General features: G+C 57.8%; 2 protein-coding genes across 3 annotated transcripts; both read left to right on the top strand.

The window, feature by feature from the left end:
• Positions 1–1,981: 1,981 nt before the first annotated feature.
• Positions 1,982–3,346, top strand: SOX12 (SRY-box transcription factor 12). Its single transcript, XM_039497308.1, has one exon. The coding sequence runs from the start codon at positions 2,345–2,347 to the stop codon at positions 3,344–3,346; it is 1,002 nt and encodes a 333-aa protein (XP_039353242.1). The 5' UTR covers positions 1,982–2,344.
• A 10,411-nt stretch (positions 3,347–13,757) lies between these two features.
• On the top strand, positions 13,758–22,798 carry NRSN2 (neurensin 2). 2 transcript variants are annotated; one of them, XM_039497307.1, is made up of 5 exons: positions 13,758–13,869; positions 16,348–16,447; positions 16,603–16,790; positions 19,720–19,910; positions 21,803–22,798. In XM_039497307.1, the coding sequence occupies exons 4-5, from the start codon at positions 19,725–19,727 to the stop codon at positions 22,244–22,246; spliced, it is 630 nt and encodes a 209-aa protein (XP_039353241.1). In that variant the 5' UTR covers positions 13,758–13,869; positions 16,348–16,447; positions 16,603–16,790; positions 19,720–19,724; the 3' UTR covers positions 22,247–22,798. The 2 variants fall into 2 exon arrangements, with proteins under 2 accessions (XP_039353241.1, XP_039353240.1); XM_039497306.1 differs by lacking the exon at positions 13,758–13,869 and having other exon boundaries at positions 16,047–16,447.
• The last annotated feature ends 3,532 nt before the right edge of the window (positions 22,799–26,330 follow it).

Here is a 26,330-nt window from a genome sequence, read left to right as displayed (position 1 = left end):
GGAGGCCTACCGGTTCCCAGCGGACCTCCTGCAGGTGCACCGCCGAATCCGCGTTCCCAGCAGGCCTCCCGCAGGTGCACCGCCGAATCCGCGTTCCCAGCAGGCCTCCCGCAGGCGCGCCGCCGAAAGCCGCCTGCCTGCCGTGTTTGGGGCAGCAAAATACATAGAGCCGCCCCTGCTGGTGGGCTAGAAGCAAGAGCATCGTGTGTGGTGGTTACAACACTAGGTTGCGAGTCAGGTGTTCTGGATTCCAGTCCTCACCACTGTTCCCTCGACTTTTTTCCATCCATGTGTGGAATGAATTTTGTTATGTGCACCAATATGGAGGTGAGGTGTGGTGGGGGTGGGGCTAAGGGGTTCAGATTGTGGGAGGAAGCTCAGGGCTGGGGAGAGGGTTGGGCTGCGGGGTTGGGTGAGGGCTGCGGCTGGGGGTGCAGGCTCTGGGGTGCAGCCAGGAATGAGGGATTCAGGGTGTGGGAGGGAGCTCAGGGCTGGGGCAGAGGGTTGGGGTGCAGGGGGGTGAAGGCTCCAGCTGGGGGTGTGGGCTCAGGGGTGGGGCCAGGGATGATGGGTTTGGGGTGCAGGCTGCCCTGGGGCCATGGTGGGGAGAGAGGACCCTCCCCTCAGCCCTCTCTCCTTGCAGCAGCACCTGGACTGAGGGGGAGAGCGTCTCTCCCTGCCGCGGCCCTTGATAGGCTGCTGCGCGGCCTTAGGTCCTCACTCTGCCAGAGACTCACAGTGTGACCGTGGGCAAGTCACTGCCCTGTTCCGCGCCTCAGTTTCCCCATCTGTAAAATGATGACAGGCCAAGTTCAGCCGTGGTGTAACTCACTGGCTGCGGTGACATTACCCCAGCGTGTGTGTGGCCCAGTAAGACCTCCCCCAGAGGGGTGGGGTGGGCCTGCCTGTGGCATGGTTTGTCAAGTGCGCCGAGATCTTCAGCACACGGGAAGCAGCGAGCGCTATGAGCGCGTGTCGGGGCTGAGTGCCCGCTGCTTTGATTGTGCTGAGGGCTGCCCCGCTCGCACCAGGAGACTTACAAGAGACCAGGATGATGTCGCTCTCCCAGGCCCTCTGAAACCCCTCTCTTTTCACCTCGCTCCCCGCCACCGCGCTCCTCTTCCGGGCCGTCCGCCCCTGCCCCAGGCCCCAGAAGGGGTCAGTGCTTTGCCAGCAGAACCCAACTTGCGGTGGCGGGCAGGGACCGGGCGGGTTTCTGATCTCAGGAAAGAGCCACGCCACATTAGGAGGAGGAGGCGGCAAGTCGCAAGGAGGGGACGCCAGCGACAAGGGCGATTTGCCTGCTTTCTTCTCTCACCTGTTCCCTTCCCCCAGAGCAGGGTCCCGGCGCACAGCGCTGTATAAACAGAGGCTTGGGCATTGCCCGCCAGGCTGCACCATGGATTTGAGGCTCCGTGTCCCCCAGGCCTGCGGCCACGTCAGCCCAGGGCTGGTTCAGATCCCAGGTAAGTGATGTGGGGAGCGGGGAGGGGGGGAATCAGGAGAAAGTTTGACATTCTCTCTAGCAACCCCTTCCTCGGGGAAAGCCTATTGGGGGATGCAAATCCTTCATTCCTGCCCTGCAACCAATGACGCGCCGGCCTGGGCGGAGCCTCCCATTGACAGAATAAGCACCTGGGTGTTTACACTAGAGGCGTCTGCTGGTGCAGCCCCCAGACTGCACACGAGGGGCGGAGAGCGTCTGGGGGAGCCAGCGCTGGCTGACAGCTCGGCAGAGCTGTACGGGAAGGCACCAGAGAGAGGCGGGGAGGGCGTGCAGACAGCATGCCGTGCAAGGCATTGGCTCCAGCTGGCGAGCAAGGCAGGCGCTAGGGTGCAGCGAGACAAGGAGCAGGCACAGGGAGGCAACTGCCTGGGAAAGAATAGGAGGAAAGAGCCAGGATTCTTTTTACCGATTTATTTGGTATTGATCCCCTTCCCCCTGCCCTGGGGGGCTCGTGTGCTGCAGGCTGCTGGGACCCCTGCATCGCTCCGGTGCAGTGCCAAGCCGGTGTGTAGCACAAGGAGAGTTAATCTCACAGTCCATTGATTCAGGAGCCAGCCTGCCTTTTGCAAAGGCCGCTTCCCGGCCGGCCGGCCGGCGGAGTGAAACATCTCAGGGAGGCAGGGCAGTTTTTTGTAAAGGTGCCAAGCCGCTTCCATCCATTTCCTCGCCTGCTGCTTTGACGGACTGAGTTAAAAGGGGGCGGACGGGCTGAAGAACCTTCCCCAGCCCTAAGCAAGCAGAAAATTCTTCCTCCTCTCTTCTTCCGGACAATGAAAATAACCCTGACTGGCGTTTAGCATCTGGGAGCAATTCTTCAGCAGCAGCAGCAGCAGCAGCATGGTCCAGCAGAGGAACATGAGGAGCCGTGCGATCGAGTCCAAGAGGGAGGTGTGTCCCCAGCTGGCCACCAAAGACTCCCTGCTCCTGAAGGAAGCCGGCACCAAGGGCGAGCCTGCCTGGTGCAAGACGCCGAGTGGCCACATCAAACGGCCCATGAATGCCTTCATGGTGTGGTCGCAGAACGAGAGGCGGAAGATCATGGACCAGTGGCCGGACATGCATAATGCCGAGATCTCCAAGCGCCTGGGCAGGAGGTGGCAGCTCCTGCAGGACTCGGAGAAGATCCCCTTCGTCAAGGAGGCGGAGCGCCTGCGGCTCAAGCACATGGCTGACTACCCAGACTATAAGTACCGGCCCAGGAAAAAGGGCAAAATTGGGGCCAGCAAGTCCCGGCCAAGGCTCCCTGTGAAGATAAAACCATCTGTCCTCAGCCGGGTCACCTCCAGCAGAAGGCAGCCTTCCAAGCATGACTCCAGCTGCCAGATGGGAGAGTCCACACTCAAGATGGAAGAGGACCTCCTAGAGGTGCGGCTGTCGGAGACGCCCTCTGAGGACTGCCCGAAGGCACCTGGCAAGGAGTTCTGGCACATGGTCCCTGCCGCGCGGGCAGCTGGGGAGAAAAGGAGCAAGAGGGATGACTCCGTTGAGTCCCACCAGCCGAAGGACCCAGAACCCACCGCGCAGCCCTTCCTGGAGCAGGTGAGCTCCCCAGAGAGCGGGTCCCCCTCCCCGATGTCAACCGCATCCCCGCCCTCCTCCTTCTCCTCCTCTGATGAAGAGCTGGAGGAAGAGCTCTTGGGTGTCCTGCCCGGGAAGGCCCAGCCGAGCGCAGCCTGCGGAGCCCTGGACTGGTCAGTCTTCGACAAAGACCTCGACCTTTTCCCCTTGGGAGTCACCTCTCACTTTGAGTTCCCGGACTATTGCACTCCGGAGGTGACGGAGATGATTGCTGGGGACTGGCTGATGTCCAGCATCTCGGACTTGGTCTTTACGTACTGAGTCCCGCATTCGGCAGGTAACTCTTTTCCACAATCAGGTTGTATCAAAAAACAGGAAGAAAAACCAGCTGTTTACATGCAGGAATCAGGTATTTTGCCTTGAACACATTCAAAGGCAGACACTCCCGATCATCCCATCCCCCGCTGCACACACCCACTTCTCCCAGCACTAGCACAGTCGCCCTGCTCCGGTCCAGAGCCACGGGGGCTGCAGCTCGGTGGCTGGGCTGGGCCATCACCTTTCATTCCCGAAGCCTTGGGGAGGACGGGGCTTGACACGGCCTTTATTTTGCCATGAAATGTGACTGTCTAATCAGGTTTTCATTGTGAACCTCTCTTCTCCCGTCTCCCCTTCCCCCACCCCTGCTTCCAGCTGCTGCTCAGCTCTGCCGCCATCCATCCCTCCACTGCTGAGAGACACTCCCCCCACTCCATCTCGCTTCTACCCCAGATTTTTCCCTCCTGCCCTCTCTTGCTAGCAGAGGCCACCTGCCCCCTCCCAATGCATTTTCATGCCCCTTTCCTCCTTCCCCGCTCCTTCGCATGTCTGGGAATCACCGGTTTCCTTTGCTTTTATTTCAGTGCATTGTCAAACCTGCCTTCGTTTTTCTCCTCTTCCTTCGAACAGCCCTTGGGAAGAGAGCCCAGCCGGGTCCGCCCATCCCCGGGTTTATAGGGATGCCACCCTTCCAATACCCAGTTTTATTGGGGCTCCGGCGGGACAAGCCTCCGTCCCTGCCTAGTTGCAGCGGCGCACGCACGCTCCCCGCAACTCACTTTGGGAAAGAGCGAAGTTGCACGCACGTGATTTGCACGTGGATCCGAGAGGCTGTTCCTCTCTCCAGACGCTCGTGCAGGCAACTACGCCGTGCGGGGAGCCCGTTCCGAGGAAGGACCCTGCTCCCTGTTAATACGAGAGGTGAGCCAAAGGCAGGGAAAGTGGGCACATGTTGCTTCCTTCTGCACCGCCCCCTGATTTTAGCACCGAGTGGCTGAGCCCTGAGCCCTGGCATTGCTGGCGATTCGCCCACACCAGCCCAGCGCTGCTCAAAACTCAGGCTCAAGCTCTGTCTGGTCTGCCCATGCCCCGTTCTGATGACTTGCCCAGGGTGAGGCGGCTTTGCGGGCAGTGTGCTGCTCCAGGGCTTGCTGGGGAGGGGAAGCCACAGGGAAATCTGCCTTAAGTGACCACCCAAAAGGGACCAACAACAACAGAGCCCGATGCTTGGCTGAGCTGGGTCTGTAACTGAAGGTCGAATAAAACGGTCCTGTATGCTGCATGGGGACGCTTCACAATTCACAGTGCCTGCCTCCATTTGGGGAGCTGGGCCTTAGGGCAGCTTTCCCTGCAGACTAGTGACCTGGGGCTTCCTGGCAGGGAATGCCCTGGTTGAAGGGCTCTTTGGCTCGGTTTTTCCTTGCCTTTGCTAATGTCTCCTTCCTGCAGTAAAACCGCCTCCTCCTGCTGCTGCCTGGAAACATATGGCTGCAATGGCAGGCTCGGATTTAAAGGCACGGTACAATGCTGCAGAAGGAAGGGACCTTTCTGCCCAGGTATGAATGTGCTTTGTTCGGTGGCCCTAGAAAGGGCACGAGCTGCTCCCTGGCCACAACCTGAGATTGAGGGGTGGTGCTGCAGGAAGCGGGTCCCCGAGCAAAATGAAATCCCAGTTGGCTGGAAAGGGTGAGGGGGCGGGGCAGGTCTGAGATCGCACTGTCCTGTTGATGGCTTGGGATGTGCTAGCCCTGAAGACACCCCACAGCTATCCGCCTTCGGCTCGCCAGGGAACTCTTGCTTTACGCAGCTTCTGAGGTCTCCTCTGCCCTGGATCCCACCCCCCAGTGAGGCAGCCCCTCGGACATCTCTCAGGAAGGGGAGCACCCTGAACGCAGCCATGCTGGGGTGCCGTGTTGCTGCAGAAATCGGGGCAGGGCTTGTCCCCTTGTTTCTCAGCAGCTCTGCCTCACCTGTCCTGGGCTCCTAGGGCTGTTTCTCAGGTGGCCGCTTGACTCTAGGTGAAAATTCCCCAGTTCCCACAGCTGGAAGGATTTCCATTCAGACTCGGCCAAAGCTCAGAGTCTGGAGTTGTTTGGGTATGAATGGGATCTCCTTCACTAGGAAACTGTCTAGCCGTATGAAACAACGTGATTCAAAAAGTCCAGGCTCTTAACGCCGGCATGATCTTCAGAGATGCCACGCACCTACCACCTCCGCTGGGAGCTATGGGTGAGTGGTGCCTCTGAAAATCAGGTCCTGTGCAGGGCCTCATGTAGATCACTGTTGGTTTTTGAGTCAAACCGCGATCCCAAACCGCGATCTAAGTGGCTTTAGTTTAAATGGCCCAGATGTTAGACTTTGAACGGGGACAAGTGGGCGTGTACAGGAAGTCCTTTCCCAAGGACATTCCAACCCCCTATTCCCCAGCTGATCAGCTGAGCTCTCGGGATACGTTTGAGAAATATTATAGATGTGTGTGTGTGTGTAGATATGGATTCAAATTTATAAACTAGGTTTAAAGAGCACTGAGACCATAATGCAAATATGCAAAAAGCAAGGGATCCTTCCTGAGCAGAACAAATGTTTCCCACATCAGCCTCACCTTTCCTTCTCCCGCACCAAGGCGTGCAAGCCGTTAAAATACAATGCCGTGAACAGACCTTAGCAAACCAAATAAACCCACGGAAATCCACACGAATTACAGATGGTCCCCGAGATCCCCTGCTCAAGGCAGCCCATTCACCTGCAGTGGCATGTGGACACTACAGCCCATCTGCGTCACTCAGCCTCTAATGCAGAGCTCTTCCCCCGCAGCTTCCTTCCCCCCCAGGCAGAGGCCAGACAGGCCCATTGTAATGAAAACCTCACCCCCCTTCCCTTCCCAGCAGGGCCCCTGGCAGGTCAATGATCCCAAAGGGTTTTATACCCACGCAGAGGAGGGCCTGCCTTTAAAGGACCTGGGGGGACTGGCTGTCCCATCACTTCTGATCCTCAGGAATCCTGCCGCTGAAGTGCCCTCCACACATGCTGGCTGCAGGAGGGTCTGTGCCCTCCAGCGCTTTCCAGGACACCCAGAGCCCTTTAGAATCTAGGTGCCTTCTTGGAATTTGTCTCTTTTTTTGCGCTGCATCCAAGCAAGGCATGAGACAACCTTGGTGGTGACTCCTCTGCCCAGGAGTGGCAGCCCCCGGGCGCGCCCTGCTGCCTGCCAGGCCCTATGCTGGGCTGAGTCAGAGGCGGTCGGGTCTTTACCCAGTGCTGTAAATGGACCTTTATGGGGCTGGTTCTGCCATCCTGCTTCCAGATGTCACCAGAATCCGCAGCCTGGCTGCCCTGGCGTCAGCCCTCCCAAGGCGAGGAAAGCAAGTCAGCAGCTTGAGAAAGTAACATACCCCCTGAACCCAGCCAGTGCTGGGGCTGGCCCTGGCCCAGGGAGGCCCCGGCCTTCAGTGGGAACAGGTTCGGACTTGGCTGTTTGGAAGGAGGACGTGTTGGCTGATATTCACAGCGACTGGGTGCTTTCAGCTCCCAACGCCCTCTCGTGGCAGGGACTGCAGGGTTGCCAGTACAGTGCTCCTGGGGAGGGCCTCCCTTCTCAGATGCAGGTTCTGGGTGTTTCACTCCCCAGAGCATGGCCCACGGTTCTCGTAGCTTGTAGGGATCAGACACTTCCCATGCACCAGTCCCTAGAACCATGGCAGTGGCCCAGAGGGCAACTTTTAAAATGAGCATTGACTGTTCAGGAATCCGCCCGCAAACTCCAGGCTCTGCTGTGAACTGTCCTTGCTGCCAGCACCACCACTGCCCATGACCGGTGCTGTCTTCTGAGACCCCCAGCCTGCAGGCTTTCCATACAGGCAGGTCCCCATATCCGTTCAGAGCCCCACTGCATGGGGGTTTTCTCTTGCGGAGCAGCTTGCAGGGTTGGGGCCTTGGCGTTCTGAATGTCCCACTGGCAGGTGCATGCAGTGACTGTCACCAGCAGGCCGTTCTGGTGCAGTCATGGGGCCCGACCTGGCCTCAGGGGTTTGAGTCACAGATCACAAGGCAGGCAACACACTTGGAGACAAGTGTGGCCAGAAGGGCTGTACACAGAGGGGCTCTGGGGGTGTGCTGGGCCCCCCGTTCCACAGTAAGGGGTATTTGCAGGAATAGGGTAGCTGCTAGCAGGTGACACCAGCTGGCGGCAGTAGTTTGTAGGGCAGACAGCAGGTGCGGTGCAACCAGCGAACACACAGCATCCGCCTCGCAGCCAGCCCATGGATCTCATGTTTTCTTATAGCCCCCAGGTCTGTGCCAGTGGGCTCAGAGCAGAGGGAGAGCAGAACAACCAGGTGTACCAGGCCTGATGGGCTGCATCTGTCGAAGACATTGTAGCCAGTAACAGGAGCCAGGGTTAGGAGCAGATCAGCCCCGACTAGGGACGAGCACTGCAGGGGGCAGTAACAGAGACTCAACCAGTGCCACCCTAGGGTGCATGGGCTGAGGTGGCTTGGCTGGGCGTGTGGGTGCTGGGGAGAGTGCGTGATACACGTCCCGCCTCACCAAGAGCATCTTCTGCTCTCTGCCAGCCCAGTGGCTCAGAAGGCCTGTCAGGAAGGGGAGAGGAGAATGGACAGGGCGTGGGGGCTGCATCCTCACCCCTCTCGCTTGTAGGAAGAGGTGGGTTTCATTGGCCAGCTGTTTTCCCCTCCCCCACCCCCGCAGCTCCAAGGCATGGTAGGAAGCCACTCTGCTGGGTCCCTGCGCATGCCCTCTTCGGAATTGCAGAGCCCTCCCCCTACTCAGTGTGTGTGGGGCGGGGGGGAGGGGGGCTCAGGTAGAGGGAACTCCGCTCTGGAAGGATTACTGCAAAACACAGAGCAGAGCCTGCCCTGGACCAGGCTCTCCTCTTCCTCTCAGGGGCTGCCCCCAGAGCTGGAGGCCAAAACGTGCCCTGTCCACCCCTGCATCTGTATCTGATGGAGCAGCTTCCCTCTGCCCCTCGGGGCACACAGGAGACTGGGGGGGGATGCTGGGCTCTCCCCGGCCTGGCCTGAGAGATCCCCCAGGGAAAAGCAGCCTCTGGTTCCAGTCACTTTACAAACCATCAGGCTGAACCCTCCTCAGGAGCAGGCCCTAGGTAGGATCCTCTCTAGAGGGGCCTGATCACAGCTGCAGAGCCAGGGCCCGGAAGGAGTAAGCAGGACGGTGGGGAGAGGGAAATGCTACTCTTCAGCCTCCTTCCTCCTGACTTTAAGCACAAAGAGCATTTGCTTCCTCTCCGCTGCCCCTTCCTGTCGGCTTTTCTTGTTTTCCTTTGTCAGAGGAGAAAGAGTTGTGAACCATGGTGAACTGCTGTGACATGTGGTTTTAGTGCTTTAGAGACGCCCCCGCGTTTTGACTTCTCTCTCATTCTATCGCTTGGCTAGTTTCTGCTGTGACTATCCTTTCCCCGCGTCCCTGCTGCCTGTAATTTGCTGCCGTGTGCGCGCGTGTGTGTGTGTGACACATTCGAGTCATCAATATAGATAAATAAAAACTTGTCTCAGGAACAAACTCCACGGATTGTGGCCAGCAGGGCTCTGGGGATGCGACCCCCATCCCTTTTCCCAAACCTCCTCCCAACGCTTAACAGTTGTCAGCAGGTGTCGATGGAGAAAAACTCCAGCCTGCAAACGGTGCTACAAGCGCTCTGGGTTTTCTTTTGTATTGTTGTGTTAGTGACGAGGTTCCTGTATCTGTTGTCTTGGAGAAATAGGCTTTTAGATGAGGGGAATAACGGCACTTGGTACATCCGAACAGTGTGTGTGAAATGTCCCGGACTGGTTATGTGAAAGCTCAGCTAATGGTTATACTGATTGTTGTAACTATGGAATAAAGTGTATTCTTGGTCTGCCTCAGGTGCTCTTCTCACTCGGTTTGTGCCTCTGTTTCTGACTCAGCTCACCTACACTGGCAGCCTGACACTAGTGTTCCAGCACTGGTTACAACCGAGTTACTCCTGATTTACACTGCTGTGAGAACAGAATCAGTTCCCCCTCTGTTTGCACAAGAACCCCTAGGCTAGAACAGCCTGCTCCTTCCTCTGATCCAGCCAGCTGAACCCTGGTTTACCAGCCCCACGGACACCACAAAATCAGCCAAATCCTGCAAGCCATGTGCCTACGAGTCCAAATAGCACCATCCTTCATACAGAGCCATCACCTCCAGCGGCTTTACGAACAGGACACACACACACACACACACACAGGGCAGGGAGCGAAGAAGAAAACTATCCATCTGAAAGTGCAATGGAGAATTGTAAGGAAGCAGCATGTAATGGCCTGACTTGGACTTTGGCTGGGATACTGAAACGCAAGTTTCACTAAGTTACTTGCTTACAAAATCAGGCATAAAAACACAGACGGGTCACAGCAGCACACTATTACTGAAAATTGCTGACGTTCTCATTGTTACCATAGGGTTATAAAATAAATCAATTGGAATATACATACTGTACTTACATTTCAGTGAATAACAGATAGAGCTGTATAAACAAGTCATTGCCTGAAATTTGAGTTTGTTCTGACTTCGCTAACACTTTTCCTGTAGCCTATTGTAAAACTAGTCAAATCTCTAGATGAGTTGATGTACCCCCTGGAAGATCTCTGGTTGAAACCACTGTTGTAACACACTCAGAAGGCTGATGGCCAGCCCTTTTTACTAACCACAGGAGCGCTCAGCATGCCCAGGTGCTGGGACGTCTAGTTCATGCTAGGCATGCTCCGAGACGTCATCACGGCTACTAGCATGGCTAACAGTATGGACGGGACTCGCTACCCATTCTAAGAGACTCAGGGTTAAATGCAGGGCCCAGCGACTCCTGCGCTGATCTGCAACTGACTGGAGGGAAAAGCACCAGCTAGGGAACTGCCACCAACTGCAGTGGCTAGATTTTCCTTGGCGATCTCCCATCCAAACACCAGCCAAGCCCAGCTGTGCTCAGCACAAGGCACCACCTACCCACTACCGCTGCCACCGAAAAGGGTGACTCTCACTGTAGTTCCATTGCGCAGATACTTCCAATGTAGAAGGGGCAAACCCCAGCTCTGGGTCCTGCAGCAGTGCCCTAGAGCCAGGAGCCGCACCCTCAACAGACACACCTGGAAAGCTGGGAGAACAGAAATCCCTCCCGCCCGGCCCCAAAATACATTACAAATCTCGCAGAAATGTTTTCGTGAATTTCATTGGATTCTGGGGCAAAATTCCCTTTTTGTGGAAAATTTCCTCCCCGCTCTCCGTGCCGACCGTTTCCAGTCCCCATTCATTCCCTCCCTGGAGCTGTTCACAGTAGTGCAGTAGAGCTAACTGCTCTGCTCCTGTCTTATCCCTGACTGTCCCCATGTACAGCTGTAATATGCCCCTGCTCACAAGAGAGCAGGGAGCCACATTCCCAGCCCAGCCTCTGCTTGCAGCACAGTCCCCTAACTAGGTTCAATGATGCTTTGTGCTTCCACAGCGTTTTCATCCCGGCATCTCAAAGCACTTTCCAAAGGCAGGTAGGAATTAGTATCCCCCGCTCCTACAGGCAGGGAAAGTGAGGTTCCCTTTCACATGCATACGGTGCATTTCATACCACTATATGCAGCATGACGGAAATGCAGCCACCTCTGGGGTATAGGGCAGCAGACAGAGAGCTGGCATTCCGCCAGGGTTGGGGGGTAGTTCTGCTCAAGGAAACCATTGGAACGGTGCCGGGAATTCTTTCATGCCCACACAGAGCAGACGGGACCTTGGTTTTCAAAGTCTCTGATGAGCCTTTGCATTGCACCCACCACCAGCCTCCGTCCTACGGGGCAGAGGGTGCGTTACAAGTGTCTCAAAGGAGCCAGACTGTACAGGGACCCAGCTGCCTCTAGTCTCCTCTTCTCCTTCTCTGGCACCATCCCCAAGACCTGCCTGAGCATCACAGCAGCCCAGGGCAGGGTCTCCCCACGCTTCTAGGAGACCAACAGACAGGAAAGGAGGCTGCTGCTGTGTGGTTCACAGAGACATCTGCTGGCCAGCGGGGGTAGCAGCTACTGACAGGCCAGGCCGGTACCTTGGGGGGCGGTAACAACCCTCCACCCAAGGAAAGGGGGGAGTGAAGAGGAAACTAGAACCTGAAGCAGGTCACAGGGTCCTTTATGTCCCAGAGGCTCTGACGGCGCCGCCACCCAACAGAATCACTTAAAACTCAACCCCCCGGCCCCAAAGTCCCTCCACTCTTAACTGTGCCAGAACTCTGGGACATGCCCCATTTTGAATATAGTGAAAAAGCTCATTCTCCCCCCGAGACATGTCTGGGATTTGCTCCTCCCATGCTTTGCGGGGGAGCTGAGAGAGGAATAAAGTGCGAGTTACCTTTAAAGGTGCGTGCAGTCTGCGCTGGGTATGCACACGCACACATGGTCAAGGGGGGGCTGGGGGCACTCAGCGGCCAGCAGGACTGTGTGTGTGGCAAACAGGAACTCAGTCACCAGGTCTGGCTCGAAGCTGAAATGAACACGGATGATTTTATCAAATCAGTCCCTTGACTAAAGCACGGTGCCCTGCCAAAGCGCCCTTTGGGCCTCAGTGTCCCTGGGGTCTGGGACTAACATTGGCTAGTTAGCAGCTGGCAGAGAGCCAGCAGAGGGCACAATACCTTAGTTATTGTGGGTCCCACAAATATAAACCTTTTTGGAAAGAAAAAGAAAGAGCTTAATCATGGAAAGGGACGAGGGTAGATTTTACGCACACACCAAACCCCAAACGTTTAGACTCTGCGGGACTTCCCCTGCCCTGTTGTAACAATTTGAGGCCTAGAACTCACCCCCCCTTTAAACATCCGTGTCAAACCCCAGCCCAGCTGTCGTCAGTGTCCCCTGAGTACTAGACACGAGCCCAGCCCCCCTCACCTGGTACACAAGAGAGGCTCCAGCACCGGAGAGACACCAAGGCTGGGAGCTGGGTTTGCCAGGGCAACCAGGTTAGAGCAGGCTGTGTAGTGCCAAGGGCAGTGAGTTAACCTCAGCCTCCCGGTGGCAGGCCGGAGCACAAAGGGGCTTGAGGGACCCAGGAGACACGTGGGACATACCAGGCAGATGGGGGAGCAATCCAGGGAAACAGGCAGCCCAGAGGCAGAGGGTCTGGAGCCTTTCCCTGGGTGCCGACTGAAATCAGCCCCGTGACAGCAGGGATTGGAGGTCGCTTATGTTGCCATCGGGCACCCGTCTAGCAGCCGGTGTTCTCAGTCCGCCCCACAAAAGCCACCCCTGCGGTTAGTGCTCGCTGGCAGAGAGGCCTGGATGGACTGGGCTGTGGGGAGGGCCCAGCTGTCCTGCTCCCCCGGTTCTTGGTGTGTCTCGCTGCAGCATGCAGCCACTCTCCCCAAAAGCAGCAGATGGGGAGGGTAAGAGACTTACCCACGATCACACCGTTGGAACTTGGACTAGCATCAACCTCTTGGAGGCCATGGCTGAGATCCTGGCTAGACTGAAATCTATGGCAAAGTTCCCATTGACTGCAGTGGGGCCAGGACTTCACCCCAAGCCAATAAGTACCACACTCCCCTTCCTTGGCTAGCTAGCAAGGCAGCGTTGTTGTGCCTTCTACGCTAAGCACTTCACTGAGAACTTCAACCGCTGCCATCCTTCTATGGGGACGTCTGGCTCGACTGGTGAGGGTATCAGCGGATCGGGATGGGGGTAGCCTGGCACACCTGGCTGTGGTACAGGTCTGGGACTGGGAATCACGACACCTGGGTGGGGGCAAGTCAGCTAACCCCCAGCAGTAAACTGTTCATGTTTAATGTCCCCAAAGAGCACTGAGACCCATGGGGGGAAGGCACCGTAGGTTTAATGGGGTTTATTTGCTCTCCTCCGAAGCATCGGCAGACCAGACCCGATGGCTTGAGCAGCTCCTGTAGGATCTCTTGCATGTTCATCCTTCCAGAGGGGCTCAGGACACCCCTAAATCCATTATCGTTGGGGTGGCAAGGGCCTCCCAGCTCCACCTTCCAGAACCAACGGCCTATGAATGTCAACTTCAGCATCCAGCGAAAGTTGTCTCCATGGTAACAGGGCGGTGGCGCCGGCCTATGACTCATGGTAAACGAGCCGTCCCCTGAGCCAACTGCCGAGAGACTCCGGGAAGAATTGAAAAAATCGCCCCTGCTGCAGATAAAACCCATGTGGAAATAATAGAGCCATTCAAATCCCTTTAGAACTGCTCCAAAATTCACGGCTGGATTAGGCCGGGCAGCTGGGCTCTTGTCTGTATCCAGTATTAGAAAGTTATTACACCAGCTGGGGAATTACAGGATTGGGTGAACTGCAGGGCAGCTCACGCCTCTGAGCCATGTCCCCTAATCCCACTGCATTTACATAGTAAATAAATCTGAGCACAACAACAACAACAACAACAACGAGATCCAAATACACCCCTCTGCCCCGGAAGCCTTGTCTCCAAGGCGCCCGAAGGAATTAACACCCAACTCTCTTGTTTTCATCTTCTCCTCTGCTCTCCAAGCAGCTGTTACCAAGGTGACAGCAGGACCAAACACGTAACCAGGGGGCTGAGGGTCCCTGCTTGGTTGGATCTAACGTTTGCTAGGGATAGGTCCAAACCAAATCCCTGCTACATTTTGAGGGAGCTTGGATCCAGATCAAGCCTCCAGCATCTGAATACCCCAAAACTTTACTTTTTTGGAGGGGGAAAGGGTAGATTCCAAATGTTGCATCCTGCCCCATGTTATAATAAGCCAACCCAAAGTTCTGTTTTTTTCTGTAGTCTCCCCAATCCAGTTATTTTCTCTTCCTTTTATATTTCTAGCCCCTCAGTTATTCCTTTCTCCTCATGTGCCTTGCATCTCCCCTGGATTTCACACAGATCCTTTCCCATCATCAATTCCTTCTGGGAGAATGAAGAGAAATGGGTCTTTAGATACTTGGAATTAAATCAACCATCTCTCCAACTTCCACTCACCATGACCTCCACAAAGCCCAGTTGAGCCCTGTGAGTTAGCCTCTCTATGGCTCAATTTCTGATCTCACACTGGATTAAATCCAGAGTGACTTCAGATTACACCCTTCCAACCAAAAGCAGAACTTGCCCCTAAATTTGGAAGGGTGCTAGTTAGGTCCAACCTACATTTTAGAGCTGATCCGCACCATGACAAAGCGTAAGGCACGTCTCTGTTCTGAACTCCTAGTGTGCTGGATGTTGGGCAGTGACTGAAAACTGAGGCCCAAATGATCCCGTTCGGTCAGTTTGGAAAAGCTTTTGTGCCATGATCACCTGCAGAGATCTGTCAGCCAGAAGGACCCATTAGGATCATCTCACCTGAGCTCCTGAAAAGCTCAGGCCTGAGATTCCCCCAGGGATTCCTGCACCCAGCCCCTCATTGCTGGCTGAGCCGGACCGTCTCTTTTAGAGACATCCAGTTTCAGTGTAATGGCTCGCATTAAAACTCTGTGTTCGCCTTTGAGTGGAGAGAGATGGCCCAGCTATCAGTCACCAGCCTCAGGCGTGGAGGGCTGGGCACGGCCCCTCTGCTTCTGGGAGTGCTACAAACAAGCCAGTGGGCTGGATGCTGTAAGCAAGGCAGGGAGACGGGCAGGGAGTTGGTAAAGTGGGGAGACAGTGACAGGAGCAGCAGCGTACCCTGCTCCCTGGATCCCCTCCCAACATCCCCCCAGCTCCAGGTGTGCGGGCAGGGGGCACGCAGGCAGACACAGCAGGACCTACAGCCAGAGCCGATTGTACTATCACAGCGGGTTCCCGGAGCAGCGTGGCCGGGCAGCTTTGCATGGTGACCGAGCAGCAGGCTTTGGTCCTGGTTTTCAGCCCCAAAGGGCACTGGGTTACTCTCAGTGCAGCAGCCACCATGACTAAATCCCTCCCCTGCTCACTGCCCCATGAATGCTATGCCACGTCTCTGTGCCTATGATGTGCCCACTTCCCAGTGGGCATCAGTGTCTCCGGGGTGCCCAGCCTCGTGCTGGGTCCCAGCTGCCATGGTCACGTACAGCCCAGTATCCAGGATTGCTCAGCCTCAGAGCAATGGGAGGTAGACTCCCGTGCGTGCCGTCCGCACCCCTGGGTTCACCTGAGCATCCTAGCAGCAGCTCAGTTTCCTCCGGGTTTGTTAGCAACAGAAAGTTTCCAAACCCACCGTAGGGATGTTGCTTTAGCAACCGCTGTGATCGGCTGAATGCAGGATCAGAATTCTGCCCCAGCAATGGAGCCTTTGAAAGGCCATGTGCTGCATGCTCACAGCTCCTTCGACAGACTGCTGCATCACGCCCAACTGGTGCTCCTTTGCTGCACCATCTCTGCGCAGCACTGGCTCTGCCCCAGACGATCAGAGCACAGGGAAAGTAGCTCTGATCACTCCTCTTTGCAGGGCACTCAGTCGCCAGGCAGGAACGGGGGGGGGGGGGTTGGCAGGAGGGGAGCTGAAAGAGAAGGCTGGCAGGCTGGGAAGGCAGCGCAGAAGCGTGGGGAGAATGGAAGAGAAGGACCGGGGAGAGAGAAGGGGGTGGAGAAACAGAAAGACGAGGCCTTCAGGAGAGAAAGCCATTGGGATCAAAAAGGCTCTCTGCGGCTCCAAACGTGGGACCAGGCTGGGCTCTCCGGAGAGAACTATGGCCCTGGGAAGCCCAGCAAGGGGGCTGCCGGATGCCCTGGAGGCTGGACCAGCCATCACGCCCAGAGGCCTGACGCTGGATTCTCCTCTCAGGGGTCCTAGGCCTGGGTTTACACCAGTGTCTCCGAGGGGGCAGAGTCTGATGCTGCAGGCCTGCCCTGCCCATGAACCGTAGGAGACAGCGGCTCTCTGCTCTGCCCTGCCAGTCAAGATGGGCCCTTGCTGAACCGCCAGGCTGGGGTCATGCTCTGCCTGGCAGCCCCCAGCACACCGCACTCCCCAGCGCTGCGACTGATGGCTCCTCCACATGCTCCCATCCTCTCAGACCCGCTGACACACACAGCCACGCATCCTCTCTCTTCCTCTGACTCAGACACTGCTCAGCTCCACGGCTGTGCGGAGCCAGCCTCTCACAAGCTTCTGCTGGCTGGGAAACGCCAGGCAGATGCTGGGCTAGCCGGCCACTGCAACAGGTAAACATCTCTCTCTCCATCGCCCCCTCCTCGCTGCCCTGCCTGCCCCCCGCAGCCCTGCTCCCTCCCATTTCGCACCCTCCAATTCAGCGGGTGCCGCTGAACCCTTTGGAGAAGAAAAATAACTCCAGCTCCCGCCGGCCGCCAAACCCCAGCACGAGCCGGCACCCTCTGTGTTCCAGCCAGCCAGAGAGAGGAGGCGCCCGTTGCAGTTTGGATACCGTCGGAGCAAGATCTGTCATCCCGCTACGGGTCTCGGTCTGGAGGGCGTCCCGCAAGCAAAGGGGCCATCCCCGGAGGCAGAACCCAGAGGGGAAAGGATGCGCTAGGAGCTCAGCCAGCGGTAAGGGCAGCGGGTGCAGCTCCATGAACTGCTGCAGGTCACACCATGGGGGAGGCGGCTTGGCATGGCTCAGGGCCCCCGGCTCTGCCTCAGGGCCAAGCAGGGCACAAGGGGAAATCGATGTGCTAAAATCCTGGACATGTATGGAAGTGCAGGAAGCAAGGGGGGGAGCGATCGGCGGGGAGAGGGGTGTTGGGCGTGAGTGGGGAGAATGAGACGCAGCGTTGCAGACAGTGGCGTTTACTCGCCTGTGACTCACCAACCAAGGAGCGGGGGAGATTTTCTGATGTCTGGTGCCAACAGGGCCCCCTCACAGAGCCCAGGTTTAGACACCTCTTGCCCAGACATGGGGCTTCTCGGTACAGGAGCGGGGAAGGAATGACAAACGCCCCAGTGCCAGTAACCGGGCCCCAAACCCACCATCAGGGTGTAGCCCATGCGGGTAGGGATAGAGCGACTGGCTGGAACTGGGGGCAGGGGGGTTATGCCCAGACTACTGCTCCCCAAGGATGGGAGGTGCCTTCTCGGATGACCCTGTGCTAACCACCACGGCCTGGCAGACAGGCCCTGTGGGTGCAGGATCACCCTCTGCCATGCCAGGCCCCACGGCATGTCTCTCTGGCTGGGCCATGTGTCGGTGCTGAGGGCGAGGCCGCAGTCGGGCCTGCGCTCCCTGAAATTAACACCGAGCCCAGCCCCTCAGGCCCGGGTGCGACTCCACCAGGGTTACTCCAGCGAGGAATGTGGCCCCTAGATCCCCTGGGACTGAAGGGGTCCCCCTTCTCCCCGTCCCCCGCAGGGAGGCTCTGCCATTTCTACCCCCTCCCCACACACCGGCTCTGCTGTCAGCGTCCCAGCCCCAGCTGTGGCCGTGGCCCGGAGGCAGTTCCCATGGCAATGCCCAATCAGCCCCGGGCTGCGCTGCTCAGCCCCACTGCAGGCGGACGCGGTGATTGGTGGGGAAAGGCAGGACAGGGTGGGTGTGAGCGCTATAGGAAAAGTGTGTGTGTGTTGGGGGGGGGGTGCTTCAGCATGAGGAGGCAGAGCCGAGTGGTCCCAGCCCCTCCTCCTCCACTCACACGATTGGGTAACTGGGGATACCCTGATATAGGGCCCGATTCTGCAAGCAGCTGAACACCTGCAGCCCCACTGCGCTCCTAGCGGGGGGCTGGGCCCATAGGAAGGATGGAGCCAGTCTCCGTTCAGCGGCAGGGCCGGCTGGTGTTTGGGACCCAGAAAGGGTCCCGTGATGGGTGGGTGCACCAGAGGTGTCAATCTCAGCTCCCACGAAAGCCAGTGACTCTGGAACCGATCGCCAGGGAGCACAGGCACATGAAGGTCATGCTGCCCCCCCGGCTGCCCAAGGCTTGCAAAGCACAGGCTGCAGGTTCCACCAACGTCCTGGTGGGAGGTGACCCAACAATCATCTCCTTGGCCCTTCCCAGGCCCTGCAGGCTGACTCTGCCCACAGGACAATGGGCTCTGGCCCTGGCCAAACCCTCCTTGATATCAATGGGGCAGGAACCTGACACTGAGCAAGGGAGCCGTGGGAGCAGGGTCCTGGCACAGCAAGGGCTGTCCCTGCTCTGAAGGGCCCAGTCCAGCTCCTCATGGGCCTAGGATACTAGGTGTGACCTGCTGAGAATGCCCATGTCTCCTTGGTACCAGCAGGAGGCGCTCTCAGGTGGTTCAGAGCAGTCACTCCTGTCCCCATGCCAGGGGCGGCTCCAGACCCCAGCATGCCAAGGGCGTGCTTGGGGCGGCATGCCGCGGTGGGCGCTCTGCCGGTCGCCGGGAGGGCAGCAGGCAGGCAGCCTTCAGCAGCATGCCTGCAGAGGGTCTGCTGGTCCCGCGGCTCCGGTGGACCTCCCGCAGGCGTACCTGCGGAGGGTCCGCTGGTCCCGCGGCTCCGGTGGAGCTGCGGGACCAGCAGACCCTCCGCGAGCACGCCTGCGGGAGGTCCACCGGAGCCGTGGGACCGGCGACCGGCAGAGCGCCCCCTGTGGCATGCCGCCATGCTTGGGGCGGCGAAATGTCTAGAGCCGCCCCTGCCCCATGCCTGCCCCTCGGCTCCCCCCCTCCCCGGGTACTGTTATCCCATGCCCTGGCCATTAACCCCTCAGCAGATCCTCTCTGCCCCCAGCTTTCAAACATCACGTCCTGACTGAGACGAAGGTGAAGCTGCTCCCCAGCGTCTCCAGCGGGGAGAGGGCTCTGGGAGCCCACCCTGCCATGGGAGGGAGGTGGCACCCAGCTTGGGGGTGTCCTGCCCCGCAAGACGGGTGAGGGGCACGCTCAGAAAGAGCAGGGGAACATTCTTGGCCGCTGGGTGAGAGCAGGGGAACTGAAAGCTGAGTCAGAGCTTTGCAGACTGGCTCTGACTCTCCATAACCCCGTAGCCCCTCCCTCCCCGTGGAATGTGAATGAACCAAAGCGCGCTGCCCAGGCCTCTGTGACAGGCACAAGGGTCATCACCCCCATTTCACAGCTGGGGAAACTGAGTCACGCTGAGATTAAGTGACTGGCCCAAGACTACTTGGCTAGGTATCAGCACAGCTTGGAACTGAACCCAGGAGTCCTGGGTTCTGTCTGTCTTCTAACCACTAGGGGATGCCCTCTAGCCAGACACAGGGGACAGGCGCAGGGGTACGCTGTGCTCACACCGTGGGAAAGGCAGGAGCCAGCAGTGCACTCCTGGGCGCCCCCCCAGTCACTCACCTCAGGAATGGACTGTGCTCAGCAGAAAATGAATGTCTGGCTGAGGTCGTGTCCTGGCATCCGGCTGGGGGATGGGGCCCGGACGTGTCTCGTGGGTATCCCCAATGCGCCGTGCCCACGGGGCACAGGGCTCCTGGAGGTGTTCACGTCCCCGAGCTTGGCATCAGCAGCAAAGGGACGTCCTGACAGGCGTTGTCAATCCCCTCCCCAGGCCCCATGCCTGCTCGTGACCAGTCATGCGGCTGCAGCCGGGGGCCCAATGTGGAGCATGGGAAGTGGTACGGGGTCCGCTCCTACCTGCACCTCTTCTACGAGGACTGCACCGGCGCCAGTCTGGCTGATGACATGACCGAACCCCCAGTCTCCCGTGCCCATGGCGGATGGCCCTCCCTCGTCTGGAAGGTAAGAACCATGTCAGCATCATTAGCCCCTGCTGGGAGGTGCTCTGCTCTCTGGGTGTCACCTCTGGGATGGTCATGCCCCCCCATCCCAGGATTTCCCCCCAAAACTCTCCAGCCCACTGTAAGAGCCTGGGTTCCTTCCCCTCCTCCCCAGTTTGGATCGCCTGGCTTGTCCCTTTCAGGGACCCTCTCTGGCCCCACAGTTAGGAGGCTAGAGACCCTCCCCTGGGCCAGAGGAGGATGAGGGACAGCATGCCGGAGATGCCGGGCTTTTCAGCTGTCAGCGATCACCCAGCTCTCTGGATTGCAGAGACGTCCGGCTGAGGCACCGTGCAGGCAGGTACGGCACCGGCCTCCCCCTCACAGCTCAGCCGATGCAGCCCTGGCCTGCCCCTCTCCGGGACCTCTCCCCTCCCCTCGGTGCTGGCAAGCAGCAACTCCGTCTAGCCAGCCCCGGGCTCCTGCTGAACCCAGACTCCAGGGCCACTGTGATCAGCTAGTCTGACCTGTCCAGCACAGGCCCTGGGACTTCCCCAAATAACCCCTGTTTGAACTAGAGCCGATCTGGGAGAAACCATCCCATCCAGGGAGAATCCCCGCAGCCCTCGGTAAGCTGTTCCCATGCTGAGTTACAAGCTTGCGCCTGTCTGGCTTCAGTGAGGCAGAGCCGAGCCGATGTCCGAACACTGGTCACTAGGAACCGCTGGGGACTCGGAGGAGAAACCACCCCACACCCACGCTGTCCCAATCCCAACTCCCCTTTTATCGTAGGGTCTCGACTCACTTCCCAGCACAGATATTAACTCAGCCTCGCAGCCCTGGCAGGGAGGGATCCTTGGCCCCTTTTTATAGAGGAAGAAACTGAGGCACACATAGGCGGAGACCTGCCTGTCTCAGGCCAGAGGGGGGTGCAACCCAGGAGTCTTAACTCCCTGCCCCCGGTTCCTACCCCTTGCATGCAAGCTGCCCACCACGCTACGGCCCTAAGGTGCAACGTCTCGCTCTTTCCCAGCTAGTCAGAGAGGAGGAAGGAGCTCAGCACTCAGGAGGATTTCAAGCCAGGGCTGCCCCACCTGGTCATGCAACAGTGCAGGGTCACCAGGTCAACTGTGCCCGTAGCCCAGAGATCAGCTGACACCTCCCCCAAGCACAGAATCAGAGACGCCCCATCCCCCGGTCTGCAATGAAAGCAGGAGCCCTGGGCACAGAATGAGAGATGCCCCATCCCCAGGCCTGCAATGAAAGCAGGGACCCTGGGCACAGAATGAGAGACGCCCCATCCCCAGGCCTGCAATGAAAGCGGGGGCCCTGGGCACAGAATGAGAGACGCCCCATCCCCAGGCCTGCAATGAAAGCAGGGACCCTGGGCACAGAATGAGAGACGCCCCATCCCCAGGCCTGCAATGAAAGCGGGGGCCCTGGGCACAGAATGAGAGATGCCCCATCCCCCGGTCTGCAATGAAAGCGGGGGCCCTGGGCACAGAATGAGAGACGCCCCATCCCCCGGCCTGCAATGAAAGTGGGAGCCCTGGGCACAGAATGAGAGACGCCCCATCCCCAGGCCTGCAATGAAAGCAGGGACCCTGGGCACAGAATCAGAGGGGTCCTCTCCATGGGGCTGGGGTTGTTAATTTGTCTTAGGTGCGCTGGGTGCCAGGCGCTGCAAGAGACAGTCCCTGCCCGGAAGAGCAGACAGTCTACAGGCAAGGGGTGGGAAGGGAAACAGAGGCCCAGAGAGGGGGAGGGAGCGCCCAAGGGCTGAGCCAGGACTAGAAACCCAGCTCTCGGGGGTGCCAGGCCAGTGCCTAGGCCATTCTGTCCCCATCCCCCATGGTAGAGCCTTTCCTCTCGTTAGTACCACGCTGACTGAGCCCTTTGCATCCCGGCCCCCAGGTGAGTCTCTCAGCTGGAATGCTGCTCTTGCTGATTGGAGCCGCAGCACTGGCCACAGGGTACCTGGTGCCCCCGAAGCTGGAGGGCATCGGCGAGGAAGAGTTTATGGTGCTTGACCTGCAGGCGATGGCGTATAACCATGCCCTGGTGACCTGCAGACTGGTGGGCACTGTCCTGTGCGCCGTGGCCGGGGCCCTGGGGGTGGCGGGCGTCCTGGCATGCATGCTGGGCAGGGCTGCGCAAGGGGGCAAGGAGGAGGAGGAGCAGCAGCTATCGCCCATTCTGCGGGAGAGCCCCCTGAAGAAGCACAGCATCATCATGCCACCAGCAGCAGCAGGCTCACCGGCCGTGCCCTTTGGCGCTTCGCAGATACAAAACATACAGCCAAAGAGAGAGACACAGCTCCTCCTCCTGCCTCCCTCCACCACCGCACCCGCTCCCTGAAGCTAAGAGCTCTCCTGTCTCCCCGCACGTTACTACCACACCCGATTAACAGCCCCACTGCCCCGGCTCTAAGGAGTCCCGACGTGTCACCATTCAGCGCTAGCAGGAGGAAGGTGTGTGCAGCACCTGCACCTCTTCCCGCTGCTTCATCTGCAGAACCTGGGGTGGGAGGGGAGTGTGGAGGGAGGCTGTGGCCTGGCCCCCATGGGAGAAGATCTGAGAACTGCTGGAGGTGTCTTCTGGCCAGGCCACCTGGCTCAAACCAGAACAGAAATGCCCCACCTGAGCTCAGGCTGACTCAGCCTTTAAGCCAATAGGATCATTTCATGCCACATCATCTGGAGGCTGAGCTATAATTGCAACCTATCAGCAAGAAGGAAACTGTGTTCGGAGGTAGAGGTGGAGTGTGATTGGCCATCACCTAATGGACAAAGTCCCAACTTTTCTGTGGTCCACCTTCCTCTGCCCTGCTTCCTGGTCAGCTGTAACTGACGAAAGTGTCTGAGTACCGGTCCAGCAATGTCCTCCTTCCATGCTGGTTCAATAAAGATACAAAGGAACTCAGGTTCATCATCAGTCATTTCCGGCATGACTTTGTCACAATCTCATGAGCCCTGGGTTTCACATGACAGCACCTTTCACCTTCCACCACTCTCACAACTTAATTCAATTCTATGCTTAATCAGATCACAAAATCATTTGACACAGCTTCCACCCTTTAGACCCTTGAAACGGGTTATTGGCTAATCTGATCGATGGTTACAGAGGTCAAATGCCATTCAATTACTGGTTAGAATATGTTTTTAACGAAAGGCAGATGCAGAATAAGGTTCTGTTAATTACTAGGGAGGAGAATGAAACATGCAGAAGGTAGAAGAGCCGAAGGAAAACCCCACAACAATCCTGCGGGCTCCAGCACAAGTCCAAGCAGGGCTAGTTAGACACGGCTATTGACTTTGGCCACATTCTGTTCTCAGATATGGTGAGGCCAGTCTACTGATGTCAGCAGTTTTGCATTGGTATAACTGGGAGTGGAATTTAGCCCTTTGTAAGTAGCACCCATGACTTGGGCCTGGATATTCCTATTACCTTCAATGTGCATCACCTGTTATGTACCCTGAGGGCTGGGTTTTGAGCCAGGAGATTCCTCTGAATCAACCCACTTTCAGGAACAGTTTCAGTTTTGACAAATGGTAAAAATGTTTCCTTGAAAAATTCTTGACCAGCTCTACCCAGGAGTTGAAAAAGCATGACTCAGGGCCCCCAAGATGGGGAGAATGGCTTAAAGCGTGGGATTTTAAAAATAAAAAAGTCGTGTTATTTTTATTTGCTTACTGGTTTCGGAGCCTTTAGGGATCAGGTTTACATGCTTTTCTCGGCAACGGTGCGATATAAATGTCCTTTTTTTTTTCTTCAAGTGAAAGCTGAGAGTTTCATATAATCACGTGACTCCACGAGCTGGGGATTGAAAGAAAAGACCAAATATCTTGAGACTCGCAATCAAATCACGAGAGTTGGCAGCAAGGTTAATTCAAGATATTTGTTAGGAGACTCTGTCCCATCCTGGTGGAAATGGACAATGATTTGACCTCAATGATTCAGGCCTTCGCCACCTCACAGCTGGACTACCACAAAGTAATATACCTGCCCATGAAGTATTTAGGAAAGTATTGATTTTGCAGGGCCATGGAGCAGTTCAGACCCGTAGCCCATTCATCCAACTCCCCACCCTCATCGGGGACTTCTGGGTGAATGGGCCAGGTTCAGCCCCTGTCTACCACGGATAAGCTCAGACGCTGAGTTCAGTCCAAATGACAAGAACAGACTCGAGCCGATGGCCCCATTCAGCACTTCCTGGATTGGGGCCAGCTTTTAGGATATTCCCGTGGAAGCTGCCAGTGCCCCAGTCAGAGAGATCAGGGGAATCCATGGCCTGGGGCACGACACACACACCAGGGGAGGGTGTGAGCAGGCAGGAAAGCCCAGGGGCAGGGAGCCCTGAGGGTTATGTGAGCACTCCCTGGTGAGCACAGCCTGCGCTGGGCACAGCCGCCCATGCCATGTCTGGCCCTGGAGGCGTTCATCCCCCCGTGCCCCAGACTGCCCAGCCCCATGGGCCGCTCTTCCCCTGCATGTTCCCAGGCCTCCCCCGAGCAGAGGCAGGAATCCGGGCGGCCCCTTTTCCGCATGTCACCGCCTGGTGGAGCTGTGTGCTCAGAGCTGGAGGAATGGCAGTGCCAGGGCTCACTGACAGCAGGCTCCTGAGGACACAGAGCAGCTTTCCAGCGAGCAGCAGAGATCACCTCTGCCCCATGCACCAAGCCCTGAGCTCTGGGAGTGCCTCATGCCTGTCCGCTGGGCCCAGTTCTCGCTACCACGCTGGAGCAGGGCTGTCTCAGTGCAGACCCCAGGGAGCAGCAAATCCCTCGGAGCTCAGGCTTCCCTGGCTCCCTGACCAGGGAACTGACATGGGAGAAACATCCCGTTTCTGCTCCTTATCCCTTGTTCCCTGACCAGTCGGCTCAGCTCAGGCGCAGTATCGCTGCGACGTGGGACCCGACCTCCCGGGGCAACGGATTCAGTCCTGACTGCTGTGCTGCCCGACCTGGATCCCTCCACCTCCAGCCGCCCCTGGCCTCCCGCCTCTGATAGCGTCACTTTAATGCAGGTGGGTTTTATTCATTGCTAGTGAGTAAATATGGACACCTGGGGCAACCCTTTGCCTCGTGCTGCCCTGTTGGCCAGCCCTTGCAGCCCCTCCCCTCAGTCCCCAGTAAGTACTTTGTACCATGCTAATGACTTGCTGCCACACCCCTTTCCATCCACAGGATCCCATGGAGTGGGGCAGCTTTAAGGATGTTTACAACCTGGCTGGTGCTCATGGAGTCTGCAGAGTCTATAGGGATCACTTCCAGCAACCCTTACCTGCACACATGGGGCCCAGTCTTCACTGGGGGAGGATCAGGGCCCTGCATCCCATTTTAGCAAAACTCTGCATCCTACAGAGGCCATGTGATGCCCTGTAAGATCTGGGTCAAGCTCTCCGGAGAGGGTTCGTGCAGCATGCAGTGAATTGTAGCTTCTGCGAACAGCTGTGGGAGACGCTAGGAAAGTGGGGAGAACAGGCCTGATGAGGGGGAAGGGGAAGGGGAAGGGAGCCTGCCCAGAGGTCCAGAGCGACTGCTCATCTCAGATTTCCTGCCTTCAGCTCCCTTCCCTTAAGCCTCGCCCCCAGGGTGCAGAGAGGGCTGGCGAGCCCCTGGGCGAGAAAGTGACAGGCCTAGTCCCTGAGTGACTGAATGAGGGAGGAAACAAAAAAGTGAATGAAGGAGGAAGTGAGAGAGGGCGGGGTGTGAGGGCGAGGGGAAGGTGACTTCCAGGGCATGGGAAAGAATGAATGAAGCAGCAAGTAACTGGAGGAGTGAGTGAAATAGGGAAGGAAAGAAGAAACAGAGGTGACGTGGGGGCCAGGATAGACGCAGGGTCACGTGCCCTCCCCCTCCACCCCTGATTTCTGCCAGGGTTTCTATGTCCTGCCCTGAACCCTGCTGCATCCCACCAGAATCTTTAAATTGTGCCCCACCCCACCCGGTCGTTTCTGGAAGAGAAAGAGCAGGGGAGGAGAAATCCAGAGCAGGGGCCATCCCCAAGCAGGCTGGAGTTCCTCAGAGCTTCCCCTGGCATGTGCCAGCGCTGTACACGGGCACACAGCCCAGACAGGGCCCTCAGGAGAATGGGTGAGGGAGGCAGGCAGCTCCTGGGAAGGGGGGCAGGAGGGTGAGGCAGCAGCAGTGACTGGCCATTCCCCTCCAGGGTCTGGCTCCCTCGGTGCAGACAGGACGTCCTGTGGCTCGGCCTGGATCGGGGGGAGACCCGGAGAGCGGCCTGCGGAAGGAAGCTGAGCATTTCCTCCTGCATAGGCAGCAGTAGGCAGTGGGGGAGGGAAGGGAACCAGTACCGAGGGCCCCCAGGACTGCACAGCCCTGACAGCGGCCCTTCCAAAGGGCTTTCTGCCCCGGCACCCTCCAGTCTGTTACCCAGGGAGGAGCCAAAGAGGGCCCAATGCCGCTGCAGCTCAGATCCT

Source organism: Mauremys reevesii, linkage group 13 (genome assembly GCF_016161935.1).
Source record: "Mauremys reevesii isolate NIE-2019 linkage group 13, ASM1616193v1, whole genome shotgun sequence".
Taxonomy (NCBI): Eukaryota; Metazoa; Chordata; order Testudines; family Geoemydidae; genus Mauremys; species Mauremys reevesii.
This window is presented reverse-complemented; position numbering and strand designations above follow the sequence as displayed.

What these genes read in the sequence shown, in the direction of transcription:
- NRSN2 (XM_039497306.1), top strand. Translation starts at nt 16,218, where the DNA reads ATGCTCTGCCTGGCAGCCCCCAGCACACCGCACTCCCCAGCGCTGCGA. An exon ending in CTAGCCGGCCACTGCAACAG is followed by an intron (nt 16,448 to 16,602) that starts GTAAACATCTCT and finishes GCCAAACCCCAG; the next exon opens with CACGAGCCGGCACCCTCTGT. An exon ending in GGCCCTCCCTCGTCTGGAAG is followed by an intron (nt 19,911 to 21,802) that starts GTAAGAACCATG and finishes CCCGGCCCCCAG; the next exon opens with GTGAGTCTCTCAGCTGGAAT.
- SOX12 (XM_039497308.1), top strand. Translation starts at nt 2,345, where the DNA reads ATGGTCCAGCAGAGGAACATGAGGAGCCGTGCGATCGAGTCCAAGAGG.